We start from the raw sequence: 24747 nt of genomic DNA on the forward strand, positions 1-24747 counted from the left end.
AAATTTTCTATAACGGCCCCTTATGAAAAAACAAAGCTGAGAACATCTCGTTTGGGGTTACTTTTATGTTGGCACTTTTATCTACTGAATTCATGGAAAAAAGAAAAGCTCTAGGATGCAGTCAAGGTACTGCTCAAAACCAAAATACTGGAATTTTTAAAATCCATTTATGCAGATGCTAATAAAACCTCAGTACAACAATTGCATTTGAAAAAAAAATAAAAAAAGGCTCGAGGTACACCTAAGCACTTCTTACGAGTTGTGAATGCAAGAGCATGCATGCCGCTCTTCCGCTCTCTTATTCCGTCTGTGGCGTACTTGTGTCGACGGTCAAGCGTGCGCGAGCTCCTTGGCGCGCTGACCTTGGGGGCGTGGAGCGGTGGAGCTGCTGCTTCATGGACATGCAGCGCCATGGAGTGGTGGTCGTTGAAACAGATGTGCAGCGGCCAATGGGAGCCTCGTCAACGTCCACCAGCCAATGGGACCGAAGCCGAAATCCATTAGCTTCACTCCGCTCCTTTGGGATCGGAAAAACTAGGTGCTGTTCTGCACGGCTTCAAAGCTTATGACGTCGGCTTACTCCATGGGACAGGTAATGCTTTCGCGTTAAAAAGGCAGGAAATCACTTGAGAGCTTTTTGGACATGAGTGCAGGTTCACAGGAGTCCTGGGCAGTAGTCCTGGGTCCTGTGGGGCTTGTGTTTCTTGGCCATCCTCTTCTCGAGCTTTTCACTCTCTGTGTGAGCCTTCTCGGCTTTGCAGAGCCTCTGCTTGTTTTTCTCGATGCTCCTGTGAATCGGACAGCTCCCAGTGCTGTTGCCGAGCTGCTCTGCCACCACCTTGCTGGTCTTCGCCATGCCTCGGTTGACTTCCGCAATAGCCCCTCCCACAGCCAGCAGGGAGTGCTCTTGGAGTTTTGAGCCCAGATCACCGAGTGTAGGCACTCAATGGCATTCTGCGTCATGCCATCACTGCAGTGCTTCAGGGGGTTGCCCAGCCTCTGGGAGACTCTGCAGTGCAAATGAAGCCTGGTAGAGCGCTCTTGTGTGTGTGGTGGTGCCTTCTCATGGTTAGCCAGTGCACGGTTGTACGGGCACCAGGAATTGTCCCCTTCAGGACAGTGGCTGTGGTCCGGGGCTTCGTCTGTCGATGTCATATGCAACTGCCTTGTCCATCCCTGGGACATCGTGCCTGTGGCTTCTCAAGACTTATCCATACCCTCCGGGCAGTCAAGTTTGGTGTGACATGTTACGCCATCTAGCTCAAAATATTTGCAACACTGAGAAGGCCCTTTCACCAGCCTGCTTGCTCGTGGGGCTGTTCACGCATCAATTTGAAGGTGTTGATTCATGCGTTTTTGGTCTTTTTTTTCTTAGCATTGCTATCGGATGTCGCAGAAGAGCCAACGCCAAAGCTGTAGGCACTGTTGCGTACCGGACTGTCGTAACCCTGGAAGCTTGCAGACGTGAAGCTCTGCTGGTTCCCGTCGAAACTGGAAAAATGCAGCTTTGTCGGAGATCAATAAATGCCATAAAGCGTGTAAAATAAGCATTCCGTTCACGTTGCCTGACTTGAGATGCATTTCTGAATGCGCTATTTGTCTCGATATTTGGAATTGATGTGCTCAAAGCCCGGTGTTGTCTTTGAATTCGATGCAATGACTCTAGAATCAGATCAGTCCTTTGACACTCTCATTGTTCTCTGCACCGCGGACACATCTTGATCGAACAACGTTTCTTGGACGTTTGATTGTAGTTACCGAAAACCGAAGTGAGCTTTTTCTTCGCTTCGCCGATTGCAGAACGAACTGTCGTTTGTGCCTTTAGCAAGCATGATTGCGTAGCTGCCCAAGATGGTTGCTCTATTTCGACCTGTGTCTATGCGGTCCTAACTTCATCCCTGCTGCAAAAAAAGTCTAACCAAGAAATCATAAAAAAAAAGTACTTACCCCACGAGAAAATGTTATCCATGCGGCGTTTATTTCTGTTCTATGTAAAAGTGAACAACATATTCATTGGACAAGAACGAGCATCGGCTTGCGCCAAGCAACTGCGTACGACACCGTCCAAACTAAAGCCAGCTTGCACGAAAAACGCATCCCTCGGACACCACAATAGTCTTTAACATGGCGACGAGGGGACTGGAAACAAGCTGATCACCAAAATGAGATCAGCTATTCATGCGGGAAGAGTTCACTTGGAAAAAAAGGGTGGGTAAGGATGAGAGGGGGGGGGGGGGGCGTTTTTAGATCCGCTTTTGCAGTGCGCTTTTGTAGAGGAGGGAAGCTCGATGAAGTCTTCAGTTTTGTTATCTTGAAGCGCGTGCAAACAATGTAAAAAACAAACAAAAAACTGTCCTAGTTTATTTGCTTTCACTTATATTTGGCCATAATATTATGACGTTCAATTTTGTTCTGCTAGCTCCCGTTTGGGTTGCCTCTACCTATCGAGGAAGGCACCTACTAAAACTCCCTAATGCTAGAACGACACAACCACACACGGATGCACATCTGTATATTTAATGTTTGATAGATTCTTAAAACAGTCGTTAGTGTAATGCGCGACAACACAACGCTTGGAGTTGGTAATAACATAATCTCGCAAGGGTATGCTGGCGATGCTGCCGATTTTAGCTGTCCCAGTATTGCTTCATTTAGCCACGGTGGCGCTGATGACCAACTGATGGTGGCGCTCTCTGGAACCCTGCCCAGAGCCTATAGTAGTTTGGGGTAGTTTTTATCTTGTCCTGGGTCAGCTTCCCTTTTCCACCGAAAAGACTCCCCTTGCTCCTTCTCCACCAAGGTGCGAAGAGCCCATCCGCTTGTGCACGTTGTTCAGGCAGTCCTTCTTTTTGATGTCGATGTAGCCAGAAGTGCCCTCCTGTGTCAAAGCATGGAAGACGTGGCTGTCTCCGTCGCAGAGGATGGTTATGTAGAGCAGCCCATTCTTCTCCAGGCACCTTTTGATCAGGATCAGGACTGGCTTCCATTCATCCAGCTTTGCAATCGACGTTCTTGAGGCACTTGTGGTTCATAGCCCAGTGACCATAGCCGTCATCTGGGTCGGGTGCCCATTGCAGCCACGGCAGTACCTGGAGAGGACAACGTGATCCAGCACCAGGCCTGAATACAGCTCGAGAATGCATCCCACTGCAATGTTCTAGTTGTGACCACGAGTCTTCCGTGTCCCATCAAAAATTATGTTTACGGTTTTAACGGGGTTGAGGAAGTTGTGGTACAGGCCCTTGATCACCTGCACACTTCCTGCATCTGTGGCTGTTGCTACTCCCTGACATGCTTGCAGCATGGTGTCCACGTGTCCCCTGAAGGTTTTGTGGTGAAGCCCCAATTGGGCGAGGTTCAGGGTGGCACAGAAGCCCGCAAAGGCAGTCTCTCCTTTTTCTATGCCCTTTATGATCCTGCTCATTGCTCTCGAGTCGAAGGGCTTGATCTTGGCTGCTTCTGCGACTTGGGGGAGATGAAAAGGGGTGCTCGGCAAAATAGCAGCTTGAGCATGTGAGCTCTTACTTCACCGCTAGGCTGTACTGCCTCTCGTCGCAGTTCAACAGTGGCCATCCCGCACTTGCAGCATGTCGTGGATGCGAAGAGCTTCTGCAGTACTTCCATGTCCACGATGACGTACTTCGGGCCGCGATCGTCGTCGTCGCTGGCCAAGCTGATGTCCAGAAGCTCAAACTTTCGCAAAGTCACCGACTTCTCTGCCAACGAAGACTTTGCGTCTGCAGTTTGTGTTCTGTACACTCCTCCGTGTAGAATACAGTGTCAATCCGATCAGTGCACGGGCTTGGTCCAGACTTCCACCGGCGGGGAAGTGCCTTGTGGTGTCGCTGAAGTTGTTGGTTCAGCCACGTCCACAAGTAGCAATACGACTTGCGGTGCTGCCGATGTTGGCAGTGTCGTTCTCAACGATGTAGTGCTCTTCTTATTCCAGGCACATCTACGCTTGCTCTTCACTTTTCGCATGCTCACTTTCAGATGGGGGTCCCCTGCCATCGAAATGCACAAAACTAAATAGAACAAAGATGCGAAGCGGGCAAATGTACGCAAAAATAAAAGCTGAGCAAATAAAAGTGAGTCAAGGACCAAACTTTTTACACAAACAATAAGAGAAAAACCAGGGGCACGAAAAACATTCGAAAGCTCAAAGGAAACGCTAAAAATATTGAAATAAAATAGAAACTGGAGAAGTGCGAAGGCAGCGTGCATCTCGGACAGTGTAGCAAACGAAAGCAGATGGCGCGGAGCATGTGAGGGAATGTGCCAGGGAAGCCGGAAGAGGAGCCAAGGCCAATTGGAGAGTGGCGCTTTGGAGGAGCGTGCGCTTTGCTCAATTAGCGTCGCTTAAGCTCTGCTCACACTCTTTCGAAAAGCAGCGATGACGTTGCCACCTTGATGCAGACGCCGATTCAAAGCACATTTAAACAAAGTGTAAAAAACTAGCTTTGAAACAAGACTAAGATGGTGCCGGTTGGCTCCGTGGTTGTGGATTTGCGACGGCTTGAAATACAATACTTTTAGAAGTTCAGGCTTCAAATCAAGTCCTTTAATGCCTACAATTTTTTTTTTATTATATATTTTAGAAATTGAATTTAGCATTTATCTTATGGGAGAGTATACTTTGGATTAAAAAGGCTTTAAATCTGGATTTGTAAAAAATGGCACTTTTAGTGATTTTTTTTACTATTTTAAGACCCTTTAAGACCTATTTTAAGACTTAACAAGGCGATTTCTTAAAGGGGCGATGCAACGATTTTATGATTAAAAGAATTTGCATCTCGTCATTTTTACGTTGTTTATCGTGTCCCAGAGGATAAAGAAAGCACCTCCTTCATTAAAAATTTCGTGATTCCGCTGCATAATCGCAAAGCAAAAATCGCAAAGCAAAAATCGAGCTTTTCCCCCCACCTTTAGCCCCAAGTGGCAGCCGAAGGAACTACGGCGAAAAGATTACGTGACCTCGCTCGGCTCTAAGCTGCAGCGTAACGCCCGCTAATGTCAGCAGAGAGAGGGAGAGGAAGCGTCCTCCGAGAGAACACAAGGGAAGCTACACGGCACTCCGAATGACGTCACTAGGAGGGGGACCAGGTGTGACCCTGAAGGCTGGGAGCGAGTTGAGGGGTGCCCGAAATGACAATATTTATCTTTTTTTTTACGCTACAACTAGAACATGCAGGCGAAATCGGTTTTCTGTTCTTTACTTCGGAAGTGTCAGAGGGCAACTTCCAGAATTCTTTGACCGAAGTCCGGAAATCGTTGCACCCCCCCTTTAAGTATTAATAATGTTGTAAATAAAACCACACTCATTTTGACTATTTACAGTATTCATGGTTAGGCAGTTCCATTGATCGACACATTTAACAAGAAAAGTGTTCTTATAAGAATCTGTATTAAAACGTTAAGACAGAATAACTTTGCTTTGTTTCGTTCTAGTTGGGTTATTGAAGTTTGCTTATGTAAGATATCTCTGAATATCAATATGGTAATAAGCATGTAGCAATTTAAAAAATAATTTAATTTGAGTCAACATCATCCTGGTCTTGTGGACAGAAGGTTTGCGTCGGACTTGAGTGGGGAGACTGTATCTGTGGATTGATGGTGATTGCAAATAAATTGGACGGCTTTACTTAGTATGCATTCTATTTTGTAAATGTTTTGTTGCATGAATGGTTTCCAAACTGGGCTCCCATATTTAATGGTTGGTAAAATGAGTGACTCGTGCTAGCCACAGCATTCTGCGACCTCAATCTTTCGGAGCTGTTATCTGATGTTTAAGGATCCGTCCAGGGACGAATGAAAGACCTTTGGGTGTACAGGCACTGCACAGGTCATACGAATGGAGAAGGTTTCTCTTTGGGGGTTCAGTGGCCGCACAAACGTGTTGAGGAAGCACGGTGGCATGTCGCGAGGCTGACAAGCAGTGTTTCCCTGCCCGCAGGAGAGCAAGGAAAAGCTTCGGCAGCAGGTGGGCGACTGGTCGGAGCACGTCAGTTCCTCGGGCAAGAAGTACTACTACAACTGCAAGACGGAGGTGTCGCAGTGGGAGAAGCCCAAGGAGTGGGTCGACTGGGAGAGGTGAGTTGTGAGAGGTGGCCTGCCGTGCTTCGAGATTGCGGGTTTGGCCGCTGTTTGGGCCAACCTATAGCCACTGAAGAAGCTACGCTTGAGAGCCCAAAATTGCAAGTTACCTCAATTTTATCTGAAATAGCAGGAATCGCTTTTCCTTCCTCCAGAAATGTTAAAACAGTCTGCAGCAGGGCAAAACAATATCGTCTGGGCTTCCTGGCACAGCAATCTTCATTTTGGTAACAATCTCCAATTTGCTCTGCACGAAGCGGCCAAAAAGCGCCCCCGTAAGAAAATTGGGGAATGAAGTGTGGATACTTAGAGTGTAGCTTACTTGGTAGCTCTAGACCAACCGTGGCCGGTGCGTATCTGCCTGGTGGTGCCACTGGGACAGAATTTTACTCCAATGCGAGTGTTTTGCTAAATATCCTAACTTTCTGAAGAATGTTTGCCCTTAAAAGGGGGTGTTACTGCCTCCAAGCCCCATAAAAAATGCATGCAGCTTTTCCTCATTTTACGCAAATCCAGATTTATTGTTGCTAATTTTTCATCGGAAAATTTTAAGCCATGGCACAGCGGTATTTATACGACGTGATGATATACGCGTCACAACTGTGACATGCCGTGTTAGTAAAATACAGCAAAAGTGTTGCTGTATTTTACTAACTTTTTACTAAGTTTACTATTTTACTAAGTTTTTATTAGCATTGTCGAGGTACAATGAAATAGAGATATGGCAAATCTATTTTTATTGACTTGGACTCTTTCACTATTTATTTATGAAAGACATGCCTCCGAAATTTTCTTACTTAAAAAAACATTCCGCGTTGCGTCATTATCGTGCATGACCACTGGAAAAAAAAGTACCTAGGGTAGGCCCAAGCAGCTGGTTGTTGGCCAAAGGTTTTGATGCAGAAAAAAAGCCAACTTATGAGTTGGATACCTTGTCTCAATTGTGGGGACTTTATGGATTGCATTTCCATCCAAATGTAAGCATATATGCGGTGTCCTTTTAAAAGACACATGCAGATTTTTTTCTTTTAAACAGCCTAGATGGAAAAAGAATGTCATAAAACAAATTTACAACGAAGAAAAAAACATTTTTAGAGCTATATTTACGGCGCAAAACGAATTTGTAGTTGGCACCCGCGAGAGTCGCAGCTGGTCACGTGGTAGACCTGTGCGCCGCCGCCGCAAAGTTCTGCCGCCACCGCACGCTGAGCGTGGTGCGCCGCTGGTTCAACGCATTTCTCCTCGCCGCCGGAAGGGAACACTCCAGTGCGCCACCGCCGTCAACTTCTGACCGATGCACAGGTCTATTAGGTGGTGCTTGCGTTCTTTCAGGAGCTTTCACGAGCTTTCTTTGGGCTGTAAAAGTTACTCATTAATCTTTGTTTTTTTTTTTTGCACTTAAAACGAAGACTTACAAGTAACTTTTAGAGACCGTAGGAAGCTTTCGAAAGAGCGTAAGCACCACGCGATAAATAGCAGCTAGTCAGGTGATAAATAGCGGCCACTTTCCTGCGGCGCCTGTGGGTGCCAACAATAACTTCATTTCGCGCCGTAAATATAGCTCTAAACTTTTTTCTTTTTTGTTATAAATTCGTTTTATGACTTCCTTTTCCCATCCAGGCTGTTTAAAAAACATGTTATTTTTCTTTTGCTTGTGTACTTTAGGGAAGTGTAACCAATAAATACTAAAGAATCTGCCGCAGTTGTCCGCTGCCCGCCAAGATCTTCTCAACTTGTTTCTAGTTTCGACATGGTATCTCACCATTCCTGTTGCGTGATTGACTGATCAAAAGTTGCTTGATATTGCCACACAGACAGTGGTTGCGCATTGGTCACTTGACTTGCACTCCTTTGGGTTCTTACCAATGATGTATGGAGCCTTGCCCCTCGAATGTTGTTTGCCTCACTTAAGGCAAGATGCAGGTCGGAGTCACCTTTTTTTATATTTGCTCTAAAATACTAAAACTTGCGCTATGTATCACGTTTTGTCTTTTCAAAATTATCATCAGTTTTAATATAGCCTCTATAGTTTTGTGTTCAGAGGCCGAAACAACTACATGAAAAAGGTGTAAATGCGAAAGCATTACCTGTCCCACGGAGCGAACTGACGTCATCAGCTTTGAAACCACGCCAAACGTTGGTCATACGGCACTTAAAATCCCCTTTCCCCAGTGCATCTGATTTCTGATGTATTATGCTCTCATTGGCTGGTGTGCGTCATCAAGGAACGAGGCTCCCATTGGCTCTTGTGCGGCGTAATTCCCAAAAAAGCTACCATAGAAACCCTCTCCATGGCGGCGCAGTGCACGCAGTGGCGCGCCCGCCGGTAAGAGGAGGGAGCGGTGGCGGCAGAGCCAGAGCCCGTCCAGGCAGTCTCCAGTGAGGCCGCAGGGCCGAGCTCAGCGCAGCCACTTCACGGAAGCGCGCGCTCGGCTGTCCGCCGGCAAAATGGGGTAGTCTACGCCACTAAACCGCAGACAAACTAAGGGAGTGGAAGAACGACATTCATGCTTTCGCACTCACAATTTCTCAAGAAGTGCCTAGGTGTCCTTAGACTTTTTTTTTTTTTACGCAGATTTAGGCACACTAATTTTTTATAAAAAGTATGATACAATAGTCAATTTTGCTTCTCATGAAGTGCAGTAGCTTGTTAGTAACTAGCCATAAGCTTCATAAAATTTTTAATCTAGAATAGGAAAATAAAGACTTCAAAAAGCCTTAGCTTGAGAAGCCCTTTAAAAGGTCAATAAAGTTTGCAAAAACATAATTAGGATATTGCATTTCCAAATCGATACCTGCTCTCATAGGCGTAGACTACGGGGGGGGGGGGGGGGGGGGGCATCGGGGCTCATTCTCCCCCCTGGTGAAATCGGGGAAAGAGCCCCCCCCCCCCCCCCCCCCCCCCCCCCCCCGCCCCATGATCCTTACCGAGACGCTGTTTACGTGCCATGTAACGATCTTCTAGTAGTGGCATGTAAACAAAATAACGCACACAGCGACAGACAGATGTCAATATACATACGCTGTAAAATGTACCCCCTAAGATAAACTACTGATAATTGCCAGTATAAAAGAAAAATAGAACAAAAAAGCCCCCCCTCGGAGAACTTCTTAGCCACTAGTATCGTTTTTATGTTTGACGGTTCCAATCAACTCGAGGAGTATGATTGGTGACGTGTGTGTGTGCCTCCTCTGCTTTTTTTTCTCTGGTTGAAGCGGTCCTGGCACGTCGACCGGGGCCACTCCGGCCGCCGATGAGCCAACTGCCCAAGTGCCGGCTCGTCTTAAGGGGACGCCCACCAGGTATTTCCGCTTGCTGAGGTTTGGACTCGAACCATCTCCCAGGGCCGCCTTAGAGCAAATGGTTGGGGCTCGACATTTTGCTTTCCTGCACAAAAAGTGCCGGTTGAGGACTGCATGTTCGGATCTTCTCTCATCCTCTTTTACAGTCACTTGCTAAGACGACACAGTGCACAAAATATTTTTCAAATTCTGGGCCTTCTAGAGTGCAAAAGCGATAGAATCTAGGAAACAGAATTTTATCAATAGAAATGCATCGGTGAATTGAATTTGGAGCTCATAGTTGCAGGAAGAAACTCTTTACGGCTCGCATGTTTTGACATCAAGGTGCACCGTACTGGCCGTCAGGTTTTGGTTTGACTACCGTAAAATACCATGCATCCGCCCATTCCACATTAAGCGCCGATATCCAAATTTCTAAGATCTGAGAAAATATGCACAGTACATTTATATGTAAAATTGATGACTGAACAAGCGCCCATTCCCCATTTTTTCACGATTATCTCTCAATTTTGAGTGGGCGCTTGCCCATTATTTTACGGTAAGTTAATTTTTTTCTTTTTAGTAAATGCACAACCCTACAGTGATAAAACTTTTGGGTTATGTCTGCCTAATCTAGGGTTTCACGGAGAAAATAAGTTATTCTGGGGGTGCGTCGGTGCCCCTTTAAAGTTGGGCCTACAAGAAAGGAGAAAACCCCTCCTCTTTTGTGTGGGATTAGCTCTCTAACTGGCCATAAAGTTTGGCCATAAAAGAAGGTAGAGTGTAAGAAGGACACCAGGGAAGGATTTTCTGGCAGGAAGTGATTCTGATTATTAGCCCCCAAATGATGCGCGGAAATTGAGTATCGGCCGACTACGCTGCCTTGCATTGTCCATTCGGATGCAAAGGAACTGGAGCAAGTCAAAACACCGCCTTTGTACGTAGAAAAACGTCGGGCGAAGGTTCACCGGTGGCCATTGTGTTGTAGCAAGGTGCATGGAACGTGGAAGTTGCGCGTGGCATACTTCTGCCGAGTTATCTCGCCAGAATGCATGGTTGGGTACTATTGCCCCTTGGCTTTCATACTTGGTTCGGCAGAGTATGGCCTTGGTTGCCATTGTGCCATTAAAGCTTTAAAGGGATGCTGAACCAAAATCTGGATTCCCCAAAACACGCGGCAAAAGCGTGCAACGGGATGCTACAAACACCAAAACATCACTCATACAGCGATATCTCGAACGGATGATGGTATTTTTAAAAAAAAGGAGGCGCATTTGGCAGGAATGTTGACGTCATGTTTCTCCGAGAAGGAGAGGGAACGGCCTCGCGTCTTCTCCGCCTCGCGGCCTTGAGGGAGCGAAGCGAAGAGAGGAGGAAACTAGGTATATTGACGTCACGCGCCTCGTCGGCCTGGTTCAATCTCGACTTCTTTTTCCAAAAATGCGGCCGTCCATTTGAGATATCGCCTTACTAGTAGTGTTGTAGGGATTGTAGCGTCCCGCCTACATCTCCAGCATTGTTTTTTTGAAATCCAAATTTCGGTTCACCATACCTTTAATGGTCAGCATGCTTTCCTAATGTGAAGGCAGTGATTTCTAGCTTGTTTTCCTTGGTGTGGTGGTCGGCTGTGCAAGCCAGTTGGCAACAGGAAGGAGCATTGTCTGATGCTTTACTCCAAGTGAGTGTGAGGCAGCAGTCTAGGTGGCAGAAATGCCCCTAAGGAGCATGCTGGACAAGCTAAAATATAGCAGGGCAACTCTCCCTGTTATGCTCCTCGAGTTGCATTGTTGGCGGAGCCATCCGCCTTGCTTCATAGTCTCAACTGCTACTAATTGGGGGTTAATAAAAGCTGGTCTCTGTGCAAACCAATAAGGACAGAAGCGGTACACCGACATGGTCCCAAGTGGCTTTCTAGAGCAGGAAAGACGTTTGACGACTCACATATTTTCCTAAGCTGTTTTTTTTAGTGGGAGTTCATGTTCTGAAAGGAATTGAAGCTCAACCCGTGCCGAACACGCGTAAAGGCAGTGGCTGCCGCATTTGGAGTTAAGTGTAGCTGTCCCGGTGCATTTAGTGTTGCATCTGATAGGTGAAACTTTTTGCATTCGATTGGGAATGTTTCTAGAGGCGTCTTTTTATTTTTAGAAATTTCCACCAACGCGTTTAAAAGGAGAAGAAGGCCTCGCTCAACTGTTAGTCTTGCACCCCGAGCCAAAGCCACATGACGCATAGAGAGCCTCGTTTGAGCTGTGACAGCAGGGGTGGAACGGCTGCGCCATTTGCGCCATTTTGAGCCAGACGCATGTGTCTGCGCCATCCTGCGCCATGTTGCAGAAACTGCGCCTCAGCCTATACCTCGCGCCATTATGCGCCAAATCGCATAACGTGCGTCAAAAAAGTTTTTAGTTTGTCTTGGTTTTCTGTTTTATTACTCGAATGGGGCAGCAATGAGCGCGTTTAGCCTGGTCGGCCTTGCAATCCTTTGTTCCGTTTATTCTCCCTGTGTATCCCGAGTCGGAAACGCGATAAAAAAAAATCGGATTCTAAGCGCTACACCATCTGCCACTGGATTGTTATTCTTCAACCATAAGCTGTTAAGCTTGTCGGCTGAGGTGAGGTCGAGTCGTTAAGCGTCATATTGGGGAGTTTTAGAAGACCGTGTTTTCCCCTCCGCTAACCCTCCGCTACGAAGCAACCGCCACTGCGCCTTCGCGCCGACAGCCTTGGCTGTAGAGTTCCGGGTAGCGGAGGGGCTGAGCGGAGCGGGAAACACGGTCTACTAAAACTCGCTAATGTCTGAGGCTCTGCGGCCCGGGATCCGAGATCCGGACGTCAGCCAGTTGAAAACAAATTAGCAAAATATTCCTTTTTAGTACTTCATCGTTAGAAGTTGGAATTTTATTTTCGCAAGATAAATCGTGATTTGATAGAACTGAAACGCGGTCCGATCCGAACCCTTGCCGACGAGCACCTCTTACGCGAGTGGTAGACCTACTCGGCGTGCTTTAACCTTGCTCCTGCTTATCGCTTCAAATACGATAACTTCGTTAATCATAGTCTGCTGCTTCGATATCGAGTTGCACAATAGGATAAACTCGAAATTCGTTGCCCTGTTCCTCTGCGCAACTGCACGTCCGTTGCTTACGCACGTCACGTGGTTCGCACATATAATTACTTAGTCGAGCACGTGTGGGTTGTGCGATAAGCAGTTCTAGTTCGCATTTTGAGCAGCTGAAAGCCACTGAGAAAATATGAAGGACGCTATCTTTAGAAACATAGGGTACTTGCTTTTTGATTCTCATTAAGGCTCGCAAAGTTTCAAGTTTTCGCATCTGTTACACTCATCCCATCTACCTAGGTCTCTAACCACTCATGGTCATCTGTGCTGCTAAGCGCGATTGAAATTGCTCCCGTTCTTGTCTAAGACACAAGCTGAAGTGCAATGAAAACTGATCTGGCTGCTCCTAGCCTGCCCCAGAACGTAGTTTTAGCTGCTCCCAAACTGCTCCAAAACAGCTGTTTCAGCTGCTCCCGTGGCTGCTCCCAAGTACGTTTCATGAGTTCCACCCCTGGACAGGCAAGGAGAATTTTAGAGCATGGCAGTTTTAAGCTGGCCTGCCTTGTGTTCATCTGATCTGGCCCTGTTTTGAGGGCAGACTTTGCAAGGGACCCTTTTCGAGAAGGAACAATACCCAATTGTAGCCACCGAAAACCTCTTTGCCCGGTTTCAGCCTCTCTGCCTGCCCTCGTAGGCTCTTAACCTGTGGCAGCGTTGCTAGACTTTTGGCTAATGCTGCGGCACTCTAGATTGTCGACAGCTGGTTGGGTAGAGACCCGAGAAGCTTTTGAACCCAAAATAGAGACGGACAGAGACAAGCGTCGCCTGCTTCGTGTCCATCTCTGTTTTGCCCTTGCAAGTTTCCTAGCCATCGTCCACCAACTAGCCCAAGTCTCTTTTAAGAAAGGGGCACCGCCCAGTGAAGAGTGCCACATTTAGGTGGCATTGCAGTGTCCCGCAAGAGGGGGAGCTAGGAAGACGAGGACTTTGGGAGTGGTGGTTACTCGGGGGTAAAGGAGGGTGGCATCTTTTCCTCCCAGGTTGCAGAGCACGGTGCCGCTGGCACCCAGCACTGCCTCGGAGCCGGCTGGCCGGTGCAAGGTCCGGGCCTCCCACACAGCCAGTTCGAGTGGCACCAACAGCCGTCGTAAGTGCCCTCTCTCAAGGCAGCCGTTCCTCCTAGAGCCCCTGGATCAGGTCCACGCTTCATGCTTCTCGCGAGTACCAACAACCATTGTTGTGCCACCAGCGACTGCTGAGCTACCATTTGCTCGAGGCACGACCCTTCTGCATTGGCACATTTTGTGCTGCTTAGAAGACTCTTGAAGATGCTTTAGTTCTGCCTACTCCAGGTCCTGAAGCTCTGTGCTGGGAATGGTACAGGTGTCTCTTTGAGAATCCTCTTTCCTCCTAATGGGACACTCCCAAAAAGTGCCAGAACTACGGGCGATAGTCGCAAAAGAAAATGACACTGAAAAAAAAAAAAAAAAATTTAGAGCAATGTTTACATTGTGAGATTATTTTGAGTGAAGAGAAATTCTGAAATGTGCTTCTATTTTGGCACAATGTCCCAAAATAGAAGTGTGCTGCAGTACTCAAAGTGAGTCTTGCTACCTAAACATTTCTCTGTATTTTTGTTGTCCTCTTTGGGGGGAGGAAAGGCCCCCTCCCCCTCTCCAAAATTTTTTTTCTTCTGTCATACATGTCTACCAGGCACTTAATGTGTTTTTTCAATTGAGTGCAGCGTTTTATTTAAGTACTTCAAGTTAGTGGTTCTTAAGACTTACTATAACTCTGAGAAAGAAGCATTTGTGGTCATTTACGTGCCTGAGCATAAAGTGAATGCATTGCAGTGGTGCATCCGACGCCATAAAACACTGCAACGAAAGAAAAATCGGAGTCACATCTGGTTGATATGGACGCCTCCGTTCCCTCAAAAAATTGTCCATTATGTGAGTTGCGTTAAATATTTAATGCAGAATAGCGGCCACAGAGCATTCTGGTTTTTGCTCTCCGAGAAGAGGCGAGACGAGGCGATCGCGAGCCAGATAGAATGTGTCGGTTTATCGTTGAAGCCGGTCGTCCTGTCTTTCGGTGAACGACCTCCACATCACCATCAAAGTCGCCGAACTGGAGGAGCACTTCAAAACGCAACATATTGTTGCCGAAACCTGAAACTTTGGACGTCAGGAATCAACCCAAAAGGGGATTGGCTGAAAACAAGGCGGAAGATTCGGTGGAACCAGAACACGAAGATCATCAGTGAGATTGCAACTGCACTCCAGTCATCCGCACTCTATGTTAACTCCCTCGAGAACCTACAAGACAGATTGATCGCCTGCAGCGAAGAATTTTGCAAGGTCATTGTGAAGATTGAGCTGCACATCAGTGATGCTGACCCGGAAACTGACTACGTTTCTGTTGCAGACTGCGAGGACGGTGTTGCAGGAGTGCTTGGTGAGTTATGTAACAAGATAGCGCGTTGTTGGGCGGCCACGACCGTAACCAGTCCAGAAGCCGACCTTGACAGAGACGACCCCTCCCACACCACGGAAGTGAAGCTCCTCAAACTACAACTTTTGCAGTATCGAGGCAAGCTCACACAGTGGCAATCTTTCAGGGAGCAGTTAGATGCCGCAGTATGTACATTGCAACACCAAGCTCTCTGAAGCAGAAAACACCTACGCTCTCTACTAATCGGACCAACTGCCAGTGCCATCTCCGGACTGCAGGCTACAGCAGCATGCTATAGAGATGCTATAGAAATCCTGGCTGAATGCATTGGAGACAAGCGGAACACTCAGCGAGAATACCTACTGAGAGGCACCGAAGCCTACCAGCGGTCGAGTCGGAGCGAGATGTTCAGGGACTTAGGAATATCTATGATCACATCCAGACCAACGTTTGCGGCTTACATTCCTACGGCGTTTTGAGTTCGATGTATGCCACTAGGACGGTGGACATATTGTATTTATACGATTGTAAGTCGACCCCCCCATCGCCTAATGGAAAAAAAAAAGAACACCTTTACAGGTGCATTTTACGGCAAGCGCGTGACAACGGCAGGGTATTTCTTGCAAAAGCCCAGGCTCCAGCACGGGATAGATGCCTTCTGGCGTGCTTTGGCTGCGCATGCACACGCGAGGCGCATGAGATGCCCAGGAGTTGTCGAAACTAGGAAGCTCACGCTGGAGGCGGGACAATTTAAGCTGCTTCCTGTCATTCTCACTCTGTCCACTACTAGAGACTGTGATTCGTCTGCACTGGTGATGTCATTCCCGTCGTCATCACTGCTACGTTCTCAAAGCACCTCGTCAGCGTCGTCCAACGAAATCTTGCACTTTGCAAATGACAGCATCAACCATATCTTCCGCGCTTGCTCGGTGATTGCGTCACGGTTAGGAACCGATCGCGCATTTCTGCGGCGTACATTCCAAGGCCCACCTTTAACTCGGGGAGGCATTGCCACCTATCCAAACTTTGGCCCACGGAAGCCTCTTCGTTTGCCGTCACCGTTAAGATCCCGCGCCATTGCAGGAGGAGTTCAGTGCCTTTGCCTTGGTCTTCGTGATCTCCAGCTCAGTTGCTTCCTTGGTGTGCGCTACATGGTGGCTTCCAGGCTCTATGCCCATCTTGCCAAGCAGTCTATTAAAAGCCCCGTGGAACCAGGTTGAATTTGAGGACTGCCATTGCGACGGCGGTTCCCACAGTGCGCAGTGACACAAACTCAGTTTTGGGGCACCTCTTCCAAACCAGAACATTAAAAGACTCATTGGCATTTTGAGGCTTCATCCTGCAGCATCTTACCAGCAGTGCTTTGTCCAACAGTTGGTTGTAGAGCGGCATTAGCTCTTTCGCTATCTCACTTGAGAAGGCTGGGCAATGTGAGCGTCGTGCACTTAGCTTGTCTGCTTTGTCACGATTGAAGTGACACCAAGACTCTTTGCCTTGAGGACACGCCTGGTGTTGGGGCTCGGCAAGAGTAGAGCAGGAGTGAAGCAAGCTTGCAAACTCCTCCTTATGCATTGTTGTCACGTCCAGTGCATCGTTCTTCGAGGCATTTGCATAGGAGCTTATTAGCCTCTTCGTCACAACATTGGACGAAACCTCCGAGTCCCTTCTTGGTCTTCTTTAACTTCTCCATCCCCGCGTACATCACTTTGCCACATGATTGACACGGTCTTCCTTCTGAAAATCCCTGTCGTAGAATCCTCGACTCGCAACATGCTTAAAAGCCTTACTGTCGCCGTCGCTAAGCACACTCTTGTACTGGATCTTCTGCTGCTTGATATCCATTTAAATCTTTTTTTGGACCAGGGACGTGGCAATAGTTGTTTCGGACTGAGACGTCATTGGGGGGGGGGGGGACTAAGCCACTCTTGAGTTTGACGACTGCACCAACTCCAAAGTGTGACGCGTATCCACACTTCGGCCTTGTGCCATCGTAATTCACACAGACATCAAGACCATCACCTCTATTGTTCTGCACTTAATCTTGAGCCTCCTTTTCCTGCACTTTCCTCACAGCCTTTGCGGCGCCCTCCATTGCGTTGCTTGCATCATGCATGCTTGTTGCCGTTTTCTGGTATGTCTCCAAATGCATCGGCGGCGGCATATTCGTATCTCCAAAATAGTTGCTTAGCTTCACAAAGCCAATACCGCAGTCCCAATCTGTTTTATCTACAATAACCGACATACCGCGGCTTCGTAGTTACTGAGGCACGTTGAGAACGCACATAGCCCTTCGTCCCCCGGAATTAAAACTTATACTCGGAGCTAGAGAGATCAAGTGACCTCAGCCGCCATCACGGATAGCAGCATTTCATTCGCTCTATAATATGTTAAAAAAGATCATTACGAGACGCGGATAGCATCCAAAAAGTGGTCAAACTCGAAATCTGACCCCAATTCCTGAGCTCCCCGTTACTGCACCATGCGGCCGGCAGCCACCATCTTTGTCTTGTTTCTAACGTGAATTTTTTCTCTTTGCCGGCTTTCAAAATGGCGCCAGCCGGATAGTTTTGGCGTGGTCGGGATTTCCCCACAGCCTCCCATCTCATGTTTACGAAGCTGTGATTGGCCAGAGCGCGTGCTCGAGGGTCAAAATGCTGCGAATATGTTGATCGAAAACATAATGTTGCACGAATCATAGGAAATATGTGTGCACGTCGTTCTCAATATGGTGAAGTACCGCGAGATGGACAACATGATGGCGGCGCACGACGGACCAACTTTGCAACAGACGTGTCATTCGTGCTACTGACTAATCGGTCTTCAAGCAGAGATCATTGGGCGGAAGGAATATAAGTGCAAAGCAATCTCACGAGAAACGGTGCATCAACTTCATCGTCTGCTTCACATGCCGGAGAAGCGGAGAGAAAACAAATGTGGTCGAGTGTAGTCACGTGACTTCTGGCTATGAGCTTCCGGGCTTGTGTTTCAGTTTCGGTTTCAAGCAGTTGAGTTTTTTGGCTTTATCAAAATGATATGTCACTCTGTAGCAAAATATTGATTGGGTAGTCTCCCGACACCATATTAAATCACCTGGAAAAAAAATTTCAAAACATATTTTGGGGGGGTGTTGTGTCCCTGTGAGAAAAATACTCGACTGAGAAAGGGTTAACCCTTTGAGAGTCGTCAGTGTACATGTACAGTGACAGTTACACCCTTGAAAGTGCTCGCCTAAATACAAAACCGCGCACACCACAGGAGGTGGTGCTATTTGTTTTTGCCTTTGGCAAACTATAAACATTATGTTAGCACGGTGTATGGCTTTTCTGTTGTTATTTATAGTTTTGCATTTGGATGCTCCACGCACGTGATATATGCAAAATGGTCGCTTGACATGCCAGCTCTTTCGATTCAGACTCTTAACGCTTCTCAGAATTTAGTTTAGAGGATGAGAGGTTACCCACCGATGAGGCAGGTCTGTCAAGCACCTCCTGTTCCGAGTCTGAAACGAACAGACTCTTGCGGAAGCGGACACACCAAAATGAAACGGAATGGAAGAAAGGTGACAACTTTTTGCCTTCACTATCTCTGTCTGATGCTTCTAAATCTGAACAGGTTGCAAGTGCAATATTGTGCTTCCGCTAGATAAAAAAATTAATTTTGCTCTGACCTTCTTTTATACTCCTCTGGAAAAAACACTCAACCATTGTGAAACGTGTTTCGAAAAGGAAATGAACCTCGAAGGGTTAATGACACCGGGGTTTGTACAGCTCCTTGAAATCCTTGAATACCCTGAATTTCGTTAGAAGCTTTTCAAGGGCTTTTAAATATCCATGAAAGTTGAGACGATCCTTGTATTCCTTGAAAATCCTCCAACAAATGCGTTAAAGGACACATGCAAAGGAAAAAAACATTTTTTTTAAACGGCTTAGATGGAAAAAGGACGCCATAAAACGATTTTACAACGAAGAAAAAAAATTTTTAGAGCTATATTTACGGCGCAAAACGATTTTGTAGTAGGCGCCCGCGGGCACCGCGGAAAAGTGGTCTGTATTTATCACGTGACTGGTCTTTATTTATCACGTGGTGCTTGCGCTCTTTCGGAAGCTTCCTATGGCCTCTAAAAGTAACTTATTCATCTTTGTTTGAAGTATAACAAAAAACCAAGACGAATAAGTAACTTTTAGAGCCCAAAGGAAACTCCTGAAAAAACGCAAGCAGACGTGATAGACCTGTGCGCCGGTCAGACGACGGCGGCGGCGCCCCGAAGCAGACGAACTTGTGCGGCGGCGGCGACGGCGGCTTGGAGAAACGCGTTGAAGCGGCGTTCGCACAACGCTCAGCGTGCGGCGGCGACGCAGCGCGGCGGCGCGCGGGCCTACCACGTGACCTGCAGCGGCTCCCGCGAGCGCCAACTACAAATTCGTATAGCGCCGTAAATATAGCTCTAAAAATTTTGTTTCTTCGTTGTAAAATCGTTTTATGACATCCTTTTTCCATCTAAGCTGTCTAAAAAAAATGTTTTTTTCCTTTGCATGTGTCCTTTAATGGGGCCGCATCGTATGGCAACACGGCATGTCGTTCGTTCTAAAGGATAAAGCCAATCCAATCCAAGACGTCCCGTGTCATCGCCATTTTTTCTTTTTGTTGGGTGTGTTGAGGATAGTGTTGGTGAGCGTGAGACACTTTCAATCAAGATTCAAAGCCAAAATGCCGGGTCGAAAGTGTAAGTTCTCGCCTTGGCTGGAACACTAAGACTATCACCAGTGGGTGAACCCAGATACGAATGACTTCTTCCGAGCGAAGTTTGTGATTTGTCGAAAGTCACTTGATGTTGCCATAATGGGTGAAAGCACTTTGAAGAGTCATTTGAAAAGCGCAAAGCATCGATCTGAAGTCGAGTCAGCTGCTTCCAGCTCATCTATCACCTCTTATCTACTAGCATCAGACTTGGCGCTGGATATGCCCAGGCACCAGCGTGCAGGTGCCAGTACCTTACGGCCCTTGACACGGATTGTTGGAAGCACGAAATGGTTGCTGAAGCCGAGGTTCTGTGGACAATGAAGGCTGTGTCGTCTCACTACTCCTAGAGCTCCTGTCTGGATGTGCAGCGGAGAAAATACTGAAAAACAGCAAGGCGAGCCCTAAATGTATTCTTGAGGTTAGATTTGAGTGTCGCAAGTTTCTGGTTGAAATGACGTTCAAGCTTCGTGAAAAAAGTCCTCTCAAGTACATAATTATCAGAGGGCTATCCTGCTTTGATCCCAGGGAAATGTCGAGAACAGAAAAATGCCTCGGGAAGCTCAAAGTTGTTTTCAATTGCCTTATCGATGCAAAACTTTTTTCTGAGCACAAGAGAGACCAGGTTTGTGGGCAGCATGTGAATTTTTGTCACGAATTTCGATATGAACTGCAAGGCTACGAAAGAAGCCAAGAGCGTATTGATAAGTTTTTTAGTTGTGCGCCTGACGAAGTACGACACTTCCTTTTCCACACTGTGGGAAGCACTAAAGCTGCTCCTTCTGCTCAGTCAGGGCCAAGCTTCCGTCGAAAGGGGCTTCAGAGGTAACAAGCAGATTGTTTTTGAAAACTTGGCAGAGATTTCATGTTCCTCAGCGGATCATCTTCGACGCTATCAAAAACCGTGGCCTGTTGACTATTCCACTGTCGAAGGAGTTAAAGTCCTCTGTACGCCTATCAAGGCAGAAATACGCTGCATACTTAGAAGAGCGCAAGAAATAACCAGCCTGTGAGCAGAAAATTTTGAAGAGAAAGCTGTTGAAATGGAGCTGGAGAGAATGCACGAGAGGAAGTTGAAACTCCAGAAAACTCTCAAGTGGCTGCTTGAGGCGGCAGATTGCTTCTTAGAAGATGCTGAGGCAAAGAATAACTTGACACTTTTGGCCAAGGCCAATAGTTTTCGGCAAACAGTAAAAGAAAAGAAAGCAGCTATAGCTGCTATGAAACGAGAAATTCTTGCCAAAAAGTAGCTTATTTCTTAACTCCTGTCAATGAATAAATTTTTTCAAACCCTCCTTGAATTTTGTATTCTGATGCCCTTGAAATCCTTGAAAAGTCCTTGAATTTTGCATCAAACATTCTGTATGAACCCTGTCAGACACAAAACGGGACCGAAACTGGGGGGTGGCAGTTGTTTTTGTGCTATTACGGAAGGGCGTGTTTAATATGCAGTTGGTGTTTGTGTGGAGTTTGGAGCGGTGCCCTTGGCCGGCGGGGGTCCACAGGGGATGCTCCCTTTGCAGAGGGTGACAAGCATTCCAGCAGCTCTGCCGTGTCGAGCTCCACAAGGCCGTACCAGCAGGCTGCACGGTCGGACACACGGCGGCCGAGCGTTTCCTCGGCACGAAACTCGGACCTGCGTAAGGGTGAGTGGCCCTGGGAGTTTTTGGGCTCCTTTTAGGGGCGAAGCTCTTTAGGGTCTAGCCTTGTCCATCCGGCGTCCGTGCTCACATTGATCTTGCTGGTGCTCCTGCTTGTGAGCTCACGTGCTCACAAGCTCGTGTAAGGCAAAAAATTAAAAAAAAAAAATGTTTGCGCAGTCGACAGGATTCGCACCCATGGAGGGAGACCCCAATGGATCTCTAGTCCATCGCCTTAACCACTTGGCCACGATGGTGGGACAACTAGGGGGCTCTGAGATGTGGTAGTAACTCAAGAGCTGGGGATGTCATGGATGAAACGTTGCATGTAGCCGCTCAACGTCTATACAGGAGAGGGCGCTGCGGTCAAATGCTCAAATGCGTATATAACCATGTTCCATACCACACATCCTTTTTCTGACATGGATGAAAACGAACAAAAGGCTCGGCATGCTGCGGCTCAGCGTCCACGCAGACAAGCACCACCAGAGCTTCGCCCCAATCAACATCACCACGTGGAGATGCAGTCAGTTTTTTTTACTAAGAGCTGTGCCGTTCTGTCCCCTCGCTAGCGGTAATACTGCCGCATTTTGCAGTGATGGCTCAGGTGGCCGTCGAGGATGTTTCTCGTTTCGCTGCCAGTGTGCGATTGTTCGGCCAAGGCAACAAAACTACGGCTACTAAATGTCTTTCGCTGTCCTTCTAGTGACAATGGAGCGATAAGTGCAGAATTCGTTATTGCATAATGTTGAATCGATGGATAAAATCTGCGGTAATGTGCCGATTTTATCCCTCACTTTGACATTCTATGTATTATAAATTCTGCGCTCGTTCGTATTTTACGTAATTGATCAATTATCACAATTTTATGATTTAATCCGGTACCTTAGGCAGTATTGCATCTTCAAGCAACCATCCTTTGCTTAAAGATGTGATAGTGTGTTTGTGTATTTTATAGGCCTCTCGTTGCACCTTGATGATATTTAGCTGGGTGGTTGTGGAGTAGTTTTAATTTTAGCATGATCTTCATCAAGAGTAAATCTGCCTGGTGTATACGAATGTGGTTCATTCCATTCTTTTGGAACTGAATTTCCCAGAGTACCCTGGAGGGTTTCCTCTAAAATTCCTCAGCTGTCCCTGAGACATTCTTCCAGTTACTATTTTAGTCGAAGCCATGGATTGATGCGTAACTGTGTGGCAGACACTCGCTAGTATGTGCATTACTATTTATAAGATCTGCTTCTGTGGTGCTTTATTGCATCAGTACGAGGGAGGGGCTCTTCGGACAATGTTATGCGTTTCTCGAGAGGGAAAGCTTTGCAAACCCCACACCATTTGGGTGTTCACGAAAATCGCAGCACACAAGCGTTAGGTCACAGCCCAGCATGCACTTGTTCATCGCATCGAAAGGCAAGCAAAACACGCACCTTATGCACAGATGTTGAAAACAACACTAACCAGAAATGCCTTTCTGGAAGGGTCTATAGACGTTTTGCTAAATTATCTATGCACCAAGTTGCATGCTGCAAGTACGCATGTAGTTCTACTTACTGCCGTCTTTTAAAGTAACTTTTCTAAAGCAAATCTAGAACAAATGTAATGTGCTACCGGGTAAGGCAAGCATGTTCAGCACCTGTACTAATATTTCTTGTGCTACTTGGATAATTTGGTAAAAGGCGTACTGTGATTCTCTTTGACCTTTCTTTGCCAATGTAATTGCTCGCTTGTGGTAGAAGGAGATTTAAACTGGCAATTTCGCAAAACTCTCGAGCGTACCAAGTTGCTTAAATGGTGTCCTCAAAATCCCAATTGCATCGCTTTCTTCTCATAGCTCAGCACGTAAACCATACCTTATGCAAATAGAGATTATTCTTCAGATAGCACAAACACCCCTGTCTGTTTGCTGTTAGACACACGCACGAGCGTAACTGATTGCCAGCCGCACACCATGCCATCTGCCGGTGATGTCACGTTTGGGTAGTAGGGGAAAATGGGAAACTAGGGAAACCAAAGTTGTCAAACTAAATATAACTTTTCTAAATTAATTAAGAGTGAATTTGGGAGAAGGGAGATAGCATTTTGGATTGAAGAAGCCACCAGCATTCAAACGACGCTCTCGGATTAGGTAGCTGGAAAACTTAGCAGAGCTCCCCTTTGCGGAGAAAAGCTCTGTGGTGCAAATACGCCATTAGCTCGGAGGTGGACCCTCAAACGCGTCACGGAGAGGCGAAGGGAGAAATGGTTGCATGCCACAGCCCCGGTGTCCCCAGGGTTGGGGGCGGTGGGGACAGCTGGCCCAGCCGAAGAGTGACCTTGGGGGGACGGGCAGACTCGCAGACGCAGGACATGGACATCTCTCCGGCGAGCAGCGGGACGCCTGGTCAGGAGGGGCGGAGCGGCCTGCTGGTGTCGCCGTCGCAAGTGACCCTGGCCAGCCTGCCCCGCATGATGTCGCAGCTAGCGGGCAGCCAGGGGCTCCCCAACCTAGACGACATGTCGCCCCAGGAAGGTGAGGCCTCTTCGGGCTGCGAGGCCGCTTACTCCTAAAAGGAAGTACACGGGACCAGTGCCGTCCTGTGTACTTCTTTCGTTGATCCTTGTCTTTTGCGCACCATTTTTATATGCTTATAGTCATGAACCAACTTAGTCACTTTATTATTGGGTTAGGAGGTCGATAGGCTTTGGGTCGTTTTGCCTGATGTTGGACGGAATCACAGCCACCGAGACAGTTTATTCTGTTTAGACACTCTTCCGAACAACTTTTTATCCTTTCTGTGCTTTGTGTGAACCATGTCAGTGGGCTTTGCTCGCAATTGCTTTCACCAACTTTCGGAGCTGCAATTTTTTTGCACTTTTTGGCACAATGTCTTCTTTGCATCGAAATGAGTGCCATACTTGTAGTCACTGACCGAGTTTTAGGGCACCAAAATTTCTGACGCACTCAAATATTTGGGTTTCTTTATGGGATCGTCACTCGCCCTGTAGAGTTAATATATGACGAGGATATAATTTTCAGACGCCGCTCCACCTGTTCCTCGATTTTTAATGAGATAGCATTATTAAGCTGCGAAAGATTTTCAGTCATGTATATTCTGGCCTCCTAATGTGCAGTAGGTATGCGCAGTAGACTATTTCAGCTCGCTGTGCTTGCACCCCATTGCGTCGCGCGTATGCGGAGCAGCAGTGTGTGCTCCTTCACATTCGCACCCTCTTTGAAGGACCTAACGACCTTGATGTTGTCCTAGAGGTCGTCTTCGACGTCGTCCTAGAGGTTGTTCTTAAGATCACCCTAGAGGTTGTCCTAGATATCGTCTTTGACGTCCTAGAGGTCATCCTAGAAGTGGTCCTAGCGGTCATCTCAGGGTGTTCTAGATGTCGTCTTTGACGTCGTCCTAGACGACGTCGAGGACGGCGTTTAGGACGTTAAGAGCGACGTCTAGGACGACCTCAAGGATGACCTCTAGGGTGATCTCAAGGATGACA

The 24747-nt window shown here is 47.2% G+C and overlaps 1 protein-coding gene across 6 annotated transcripts in view; it reads left to right on the top strand.

Moving 5' to 3' along the window:
• Positions 1-24747, top strand: part of LOC8029686 (WW domain-containing adapter protein with coiled-coil) — a 122956-nt gene that overhangs the window by 70432 nt on the left and 27777 nt on the right. For all 6 annotated transcript variants that reach the window (XM_040503802.1, XM_029995512.4, XM_029995519.3 and 3 more), the window contains 5 exons: positions 5954-6090; positions 9310-9396; positions 13474-13580; positions 21148-21270; positions 23594-23773. In XM_040503802.1, the coding sequence (XP_040359736.1) occupies positions 5954-6090; positions 9310-9396; positions 13474-13580; positions 21148-21270; positions 23594-23773 (634 nt within the window). The remainder of the gene's footprint in view (positions 1-5953; positions 6091-9309; positions 9397-13473; positions 13581-21147; positions 21271-23593; positions 23774-24747) is intronic.

The sequence above is a fragment of the Ixodes scapularis genome, unplaced genomic scaffold (assembly GCF_016920785.2).
Source record: "Ixodes scapularis isolate PalLabHiFi unplaced genomic scaffold, ASM1692078v2 PGA_scaffold9__187_contigs__length_104089568, whole genome shotgun sequence".
In the NCBI taxonomy this organism is placed as follows: Eukaryota; Metazoa; Arthropoda; class Arachnida; order Ixodida; family Ixodidae; genus Ixodes; species Ixodes scapularis.